At 47.4% G+C, this 8,911-nt stretch overlaps 1 protein-coding gene across 1 annotated transcript; it reads right to left on the bottom strand.

Moving 5' to 3' along the window:
- Positions 1-286: 286 nt before the first annotated feature.
- LOC127344665 (ABC transporter G family member 6) lies at positions 287-3,019 on the bottom strand. The gene has a single exon (XM_051370983.2). The coding sequence runs from the start codon at positions 2,843-2,845 to the stop codon at positions 575-577; it is 2,271 nt and encodes a 756-aa protein (XP_051226943.1). The 5' UTR covers positions 2,846-3,019; the 3' UTR covers positions 287-574.
- Positions 3,020-8,911: the final 5,892 nt, after the last annotated feature.

Raw genomic sequence — 8,911 nt, forward strand, 5'->3', positions numbered from 1 at the left:
CTGAAGTTCTGATACGAACATAAAGGAACATAATCACATGAGAACAGCACAGATTTATTATGCTCTGTTTTATGAAAAGCTCAGAAAGGGGTCCGGCTTTTATTCGTTCCAGTGCCCATAAGAAGTAGCCTTCTACTTTTTGCAGCGGTGAACATGCATTGCGAATGAAGTTCCGAACCACAACTCACCAAATAAAGTGAAGAGAATGAGACGGATAAGAGATCTGCCACAAGTCCAGAACACAACAGAAATCCATGTTAGCACATTGTGTTAGTTTTCCTTGAGATTTCAACAAGCAAGGAACAAACCAGTGCTACTTCATTTTCATAATTGTACATGGCTACAACAGTCTAAGAAGAAGAACAAAAAGGATAGTGGATAGGAAGCATATGTATACTTGCAAAACCTACTTAATTATTTGACTTGCAAAATCACAAAGAAAAGATAACCAAAAGCAAATCTGTTTAACAATTGCAGAAACCTGTAGCTGATAACTTAGTCATGTCACCCTTTTGCTTGGATTCAAACGTATGCATACGCGCGCGCGGGCGCCCCTGTACGAAACGAAACATGATCACCTCCTCTTGTTCTTGCTGCCGAGGACGAGGCTGAAGTAGAAGAGGATCCGGAAGAAGAATCCCCACGCCGCCGTCACGAGCAGGCACTCCCACTTGCCGAGCTGCGTCACGGCCACCTGCCCCAGCACGGTCATCCCGGTGGCGACGCAGGTGTCGGGGGCGATCCGGTACCCGAGCGAGGAGCTGATGGACGCGAGCACCCTCTCCTTCACCGCCTCCGGCAGCCTCCCGATGGGCGAGTTGTCGAAGATCTGCGCGCCCCGCACGAAGCACTCGCCGGCGCGGCCGAACTCGTTCTGCAGCACTCCCTCGAACGGGTACTTGACGAGCGACATGTAGTGGAACCACAGCCAGTAGGCCGGAATCCTGTCCCGGTTGATGAAGAAGCCGCTGAAGAGCAGGAAGTAGGCTAGGATGGCCACCACCACCGTGTACCCGATCATGACGTGCGGGATCACGCCGGAGAGGAACGTCACGAAGCCGCTGCCGGCCCAGAACGAGGCCAGGATTGCCAGCGTGTAGAAGGCGAACCCGGACACGCCGCCGGCCAGGCCGACGGCGAAGAACGTGGTGAAGGCGAAGGCGAGCGAGAGGACGACGAGCGGCGGGAAGGAGACGATGGCGTTGGAGAGCACGTAGGAGACGTGGCGGTACGCGCCGTAGGCCGTCTCCCTGAGGAACACGTAGCGCTCCTGGAGGAACACCGGGAGCGCGTCGGCGCAGGTGTAGAACATGGTGGACATGGCGAAGGCGAAGAAGCCGAGCCGCTCCTGCGCGCCCTTGGGCGACTGGTCGAGACGGAAGAAGACGGTGGCCAGGATCACGCCCGTCACCACCACGGCGCCCAGGCGGATGAGGAACAGCTCCGGCATGCGCCGCGTGTTGAGCGCCGACCGCCTCGTCAGCACCTTCATCTCCACCCAGAACGGGTTCGCGTACGACGTGCGCATCTCCCCGGCGGCCACGTCCGCGCCCGACACCAGCTTCCCGCGCGAGACGCAAGCGCTGATGGCCTCCTTCAGCGACATCGTCGGCGCCCACGCAGCCGCGTCGGGGCTCGCCGCGTGCATGACCTTCCACGTGCGATGGAAGTCGACGAGAGGCTTCGTGCCCGTCGGCGACGACTCGAGCTCGCGGATGAGATCGAGCGCGAACTCGGCGCGGTTCTCGTCGTCCGGGACCGGGAATCCGAACTCGGCGAAGTAGGGAGGGAGCGAGGAGGGGGCTCCGCTGAAGACGGTGCGGCCGCCGGAGAGGAGGATGAGGCGGTCGAGGAGGCCGAGGATGCGCTGGCTAGGCTGGTGGATGGAGGTGATGACAATGCTGCCGCTCTCAGCGATCCGGCGGAGCACCTTGACGACCATGAACGCGGACGTGGAGTCGAGCCCCGAGGTGGGCTCGTCCAGAAACAGCAGGATCGGGTCGTGGATGATGTCGGTGCCGATGGAGACCCTTCGACGCTCCCCACCAGAGACCCCGCGGTGTCCCTCATCGCCGATGATGGTGTCGGCCGCCGCGCGGAGACCGAGCTGGTCGATGAGCGCCTGCACGCGCGAGCGCTTCTTGGCGGCGGAGAGCGAGCGCGGGAGGCGGAAGTCGGCGGCGAAGGAGAGCGTCTCGGTGACGGTGAGCATGGGGAAGAGCAGGTCGTCCTGCATGACGTAGGCGGACATGGACTTGAGGATGTTGCCCGTGAGCGGCTCGCCGTTGAGCGTGACGGCGCCCTTGAGCGCGTCGCGGGAGATGCGGTTGGCGAGCGCGTCGATGAGGGTGGACTTGCCGGACCCGCTGGCGCCCATCACGGCCAGGATCTCGCCCTCCCGCGCCTCCCCGGAGACGCAGTCCAGCAGGGCCTTCGTCCGCGGCGCGTGCGCGTCGGTGGCCGCCGCCGTGACGCGGTCGCTCCGAAGCTGCACGGGAAGGCAGAGCTTCCCATCGGCGTCGTCGCCGCCGTGGCGCGAGCGCCGGACGCTGTACGTCAGGTCGGTGAACGCGAGCCGGAACTGGATGGTCCGGCCCGGCGCGGCACAGCCAGCATTACCGTCGTCGACGCCGCAAGGCACGGGCTGCGGCATCGCGAGCGAGAACACGGAGCCGGAGCCGGAAGCGTCGTCGTCCGTGCCTGCCGGGTCGACGGTGGCGGCGCTGACGAGGCTGAGCATCTCCGAGAGGGACGGGTTCCTCGTCCTCGCCGGCGCTGGCGCGGGCGGCGGGGGCGATGCGAGGAACGGGAGGCGATCTTGCACGGCTCGCGCCATGGCATGCATGTACACAGCAGCTAGCTAGCTCGCTCGATGGTGTCTACTGGCGCAAAGGTAAGCGAGGGAAAGCCGAGAGTTTAAGTAGGAGGGGGCCGGTGAGGAAGTGGTTCTGAAGAGAGGACGGCGTGGGGTGGGGTCTGCGATGGCGCTTCTTCTCCAAGGCAACTCGAGGTATGGTTAAGACTTTGGAGGGCTCGGAGCTCATGTTTTAAAGAAGAAGAAGAGTGGCACGTGGATATCGTCATGGTGCGCGCTGGTTCGTGGGAAATGGGCACGATACGATCGGAATGTGGTGATGTAGGAGACGGGGTGGTGACCAACGCGCGCCATTTTTGCAAGCTAGGGTGGCGGCGGGGTGCATCGCAATCGCATGGTCTCCGGGGAGAGGGTGGGTTAGCTTACTGCCACGTCTGACGGGTGTGTTTTAGGTTTGGGTGGGTGGTGAGAAAACGTTGACTTTGACAAGCCTTCGCCCGAGTTAGAATTTAGAAATATCATGAAAAATGGGAGAGAGAATGTGAATGGTAAGTTGGGCTTTGATAGGATCTTCTGTGGATTAATCATGCTTCTGTTTTATGTGGGAGTGGGTCGTTATAATCTCATGTTTTACTCCCTCCGTTCACAAGTGCCCTGCCTTTTAGGTTTAGTCAAAATCAAGGTTCAAAAAGTTTTGACCAAATATATAGGAAAAACACCAACATATGAGATATAAAACAAACATTAGTAGGTTTATTATCATAAAATGTTCTATCACATTATTACTTGATTTTGGTATTGCAGATGTTGATTTTATGCTATGTGTCTTTAGCCAAACTTTATAAATTTTGACTTTCACTCAACCCGGAAAGCAGAGTAAATAGAGACAAAGGGAGTATGTAGCAAATTTCATATGTTTGGCTACTTGTGTATTTATGCAGCAGCCAAGATTTTTGTTGTACATATAAGCAAGTTACCATATGATTTAATTCGAATAAAAAATTGATAAATCGTAACTATATAAACATCAAGTAAACTAAACATGCAGATCAATCAACAGAGTAGACGAATAAACCGCATGTAGATAATAAGAATCGATTGCATCTACCACATAAACTAGAACTAGAAATTCCAATAGAGATTGAAACAAGAAAGGCGGAAACACATATGGTGCAGCAACAACGTTTGGCGGTGGCATCAGAAGCGTCGGTGTTGTTGTCTCTCATGCTGAGGTTGCCGAAGAGGTTGTCGATGTCCGGGAAGTTGTCGTTCAGACGATGTTGTGTTGCCAGTAGTCGCGCGGAAAGTGCTCCCAAAAAAGCTGATTTGCCCTCACATGTAGGTCTACGAGAGGCAGGGTTACGGAGGCCTAATGTCAAGTCGATCGGTGCACTCAGAAGGACGGGATGAGGAAGACGAAGGGGGTGGTGCAATGTAATACAAAGAGGCTGTCGCATACGTGTCGTACATGCGGCTACGGTTTGCGTACGCGCTTATATAGTTCGGTTCGGGAAGGTAGTGGGACGCAACCCACGTCCGAGTCGACACAACCACGATCTAGAGAACCGGAACGAAAACAACTGCATTAACGCGTTCGTTAATGACTCGTAATAGAAATCCTAAATAGCAAAAAAAGATAAGCTCGCCTCTATGAGATTCCCGCAACCCGCGGCGCGTCATGATGTGTGTGCGTGACGAGGCGGGGCAGGCGGCGGAGGAGGAGTGCGCTAGGGCTCTCTCTCTCTCTTCTCACTCATTTAGTAGGACTAGAGCATACCCCCTTATTAACCACCCCAACTCTTTCTCCACTAGCAAGGTAGTCCCACCCCTTGCCATACCACACGGGTCAAGAGAATTTCAGAATTTGTATTGGGCTATGGGCTATGGCCTAAGGGCAAAGTTCCAACAATCCCCCCACAAAGTCTTATTGGCACATTACGATGGAGACAGTTAAGTGAACTTCCACTAAGAACTTCATATTACACTAGTTTGCAACTTGAATAATGGGCTATGACTTAAACTACAAATTTTCTGCGCACTAGCTTCACACAAAGTCTAGACCGATACAGGGCGACCGCGAGGCTTCCTCACGGTGTGGAGCTTATACATCATGCTCCAGAGACTCTCATGAGTTTATTAGAGAGCACTCAACTCTCACAGATTGCAATATTTAACAAAAAGACTAATATAGGTGTGTTTTTCAGAAGATGTTCTCGAGGACAACATCTTTGCTTGAATAAACCACTTAGAATGCATTATGATAAATATCAACCTTCCATGCAGATTAGGGGATTATTGCATCTTGTCACAGAGGTAAATTCAATGTAGCGATACTCTCCTCCCGGCTAACCAACAGTTTGTCTCCCAACTCTAATTCACGGGATGTCCGATCACATAGAGTGGGTTACCACTGTGGGCAACTGATGGCAACAGCTATGTGTGTACCAACTCGTTGGGACTCCAAGTGCGGAGTGTTGTAGAGTGTTTATATCGAACTCTCGGGGGGGAGGGGGGCTTAGGAGCTGAATTCTTATTATCCTCTTCTAGCAACCTGCAAAGTAAAGTTCCTGCTTTCTGTCCCCAACTCCACCGTGTGGTTGAAAAGCACAAGGTTTCGTATTACTAATAGGAAATATAAGGATAACTTAAAGTAAAGTAAATAAACAAACTAAGCAAGCTAAATAGAAACATTAAAGGGATAGGTTTTTGGGTTTTGTGTGTGTATGTGGAGAAAGTATTTTTTTTGGTGTTTTCGGATTAATAGATAGCAATAAATATAAAGTTTGGTAATGGTGCTGGAAAGGTGTTTCTAATGATTTAAAATGGACTAGGATTCATGGGTTCACTTGTATACTCTCTTTTTAAGTTGTAGCGGACACAAAAAAATTCATCAATGACATAATATTGGTGAAACTTTAACATGTGTTTGATAAGCATTGATATGGCATTACGTCCTAACATAGAGATGATGGAACACATCTCTCTTATAATACTCAAGAAAGGAAAAAAAACTCCAAGCAATCTTGAATTAATAATCAACAGAGTATAGCCTTAAGTAGTTTGACATAATGTTTGACTATCAAATATGCTACCTTAACAAACAAGATTATCACACTATTACATGATAATTATAGCACATGAATTCACTTTATCCCTAGTGAGGCAGCAAAATATAGGTAAATACCATAGTAGATCTTGAATTTGTTGTCAATATTCAATTACTACTACCATGCTACTCCATCTAATACACACTTCTCCCCCCCCCCCCCAATGCTTTTGCATACAAGTTGGATCCGAACAAATACTTAAGAACATGGTACATGATATGCATTTGTCAATACATCTTACACATAATAGGTTCCAATAGCATATATCAATATCATAGAATAAATATTCACCACATAGGAATTGCAGAGGTGCACTACTCTAAGAATATCATAGAATAAAGATTCAATACTATAATCATGTGTTGAGCAGCTCATATGGTACTAGTCTATGAAGAAGAAGAGAAAAATAGATCATGATACTGCCACAAACACATAGTCCAGAGGTGCACTAATCCCTCCTCATGATGGTGATGATGGTGGAAACGTTGGAGAAGGTGGATATCCCTCCGGTGGAGTTTCCCCCTCCAATGTTTGCTAATTCTGGCTCAGTTTTGGTGTTTCGATGTTTCTTCCGCGCTCACCTTGAGGAAGCCTCAGGAAGTCCTTTATATATAGGTTTTAAGGATAGACGGATTCCATGGTCGAAAGAATCAAGCGAATAGGACGATCGAGGGGGAAGAGCATGGGTGGTGCGCCCCTCCTTTCCTGGCCACGCCACCTGCCCTCTTTTGGCCCTCCTGACATCTCGTGATGTCCTAGCGCTCTAGACGCTTCTCTTGATGAAATATTGACATCCCATGTATCCTAGCTCATTTTGACTTTATTTAGGTCCCTGAAAGTTAAAAATATACAAAATAAGGTTTTCCTGTCCTGCAGAGTTATAACTCAAATAAAGGGGATCGTTGCTAAATCCTCAAAAATCAATATAAAACATGGATATCACATCATATATGTTGCAAATATGTGGGAATATGTGTCAAAAAACTACAAAGTTCATGCATGCATTTTACATGCATCAACATCTCCAAGCTTAACATATGCTTGTCCTCAAGCATAAAGGTGATAAAACTAACATGGACTTTGGAGTTTGTTGCATTGCTTCTTTTCATTATCGAACAAAGTTAACAAGGTTCAATCCTTAAAGAATAACAATAAGCAAGTGAATTATAAAGTGATATCTTTTACGATCTACAAAACATGCTTAACAATAAGTGGCCGAACCTATAGAATTTATGTAAGAATCTTTTTGTTTCTTTTCTTCTTTTTCTTGGATACACTTATTTTGATTCTTTTGACTCTAGGATAACAGAAAGTTAGTAGGGAATATATGTGCTAGACCTCCAATAAAGTAAAACATAGTTGAGAGCATAAAATAAAATTTTGAGATATGTAGTTATCCAAGATAAAATGTACATCATGTCTCCGTATCAAACTAATTATATGTGCATACTTTATATGATTTATATTTTATGATATACATTGATTGTTAGAACCACGCATAGAAATTTTAATTAAAAACCACAAAACTATTATTTCAAAACTTTGCCAAACGTATGCAGCTTAAAAACCTCACAACTATTATACCGAATCTTTCACTTGTGAATGGATCCCAATATATAATGATCATCATCATCATAAAGTAGTTGCCAACTATTTCTATTTTTATCAACTATTTCCAAAATGGTGTATGCCTCATACCAACCGAAAATCCTAAACCCTTTGAATAATTAGAAATTAAGTGTTCACCTTTCGTATCTTAAGGTGAGTTCAAATAAACAACTATAGTTTCTTTACACTCTACATTTTTTACTTATTTGTATATATTTGTTTCAACATATAATCTTGATATGTATGCCTTTATGTTGCACATATCAAACTAGCAACATAACATGAACATTAACATGCATTATTGATAGCTCGAAATTTATCACTATTCTATTGCGGTATTTAAGTATATTATTACTCATAGTGTCACTCATTTCATGCTCCAGCTAGATACACCTATGTCTATTTTGCATATTTACGAGATCTTGTTCATTTTCATATGAGCTTCGCATATTTATTAGGTTTAGTAGGATTTTATTATGTTTTCCTTGTATTTGACATGTGTTTAGGTGTTATTGGAGATCATGGAAAATGAGAGCAAAAGGGACCAAGAGGGTACAAGATGGGAGAATTACATGCACCAGACTTAGCCATATAAGGTGTAGGAAAAGTGATATTTTTCCAACATCTTATATTTAAGTTCTATCCCTCGTCCATACGAGTTCAACGAGCCTAAGAACATCTCAATCGGAGTCCGGATGAAGAAATGGCGAGCAAAATACGAGAACCATCTGCAAGTTTAACGAGCATCGGTACGGGCGGGTCTGCCCGTACCGTCCGGCCGTACCGGGCTCTGTTGGGTCCGTTTCGTCAAACTGAACAATATTTTTGAAGTCCCGATGGGCATATTCGGCCACAGGCTCCGTCGGTTCGTGAAACCGACCTCCAGCGCCTATATAAAGAGGGGAGGAGGCAAGGAGAGGGCCGCCTCATCATCCACGCCCTAAGGGGCGGAGCCCTGCTGCTCTACCGCTGCCATCTCTGCAGCCGCCGCCTCCATCACCATCTCCATCAACACATAGAAGAGGAGGAAGAGGCTAGGATCTTGAAGAGCAACGCATCGATCTCCATCATCAACATCGTCATCAACGTCTTCACCGCGATCCCCTTTGTCTATTTGGTTGTGATCTGAACTCTATGAGGATTTTCACTTGTATACAATTGTACCTTCATATTCAATCCATATTATTGCTATGATGTTGATCCCCTTCATGTTTGAGTAGTTCCTTGTACTTGAGGAGATATGGAGAAACCCTAGTAATATTATGATGTGAAATAAATATGTTTTATACCTTTGATCTATGAATATCTTGTTAGTTTTCTCTCTTGATATTACATGTTTGCACCATGTAATATATGCCTTATGGTCTTGAGAGTGAACTAC

Source organism: Lolium perenne, chromosome 3 (genome assembly GCF_019359855.2).
Source record: "Lolium perenne isolate Kyuss_39 chromosome 3, Kyuss_2.0, whole genome shotgun sequence".
In the NCBI taxonomy this organism is placed as follows: domain Eukaryota; kingdom Viridiplantae; phylum Streptophyta; class Magnoliopsida; order Poales; family Poaceae; genus Lolium; species Lolium perenne.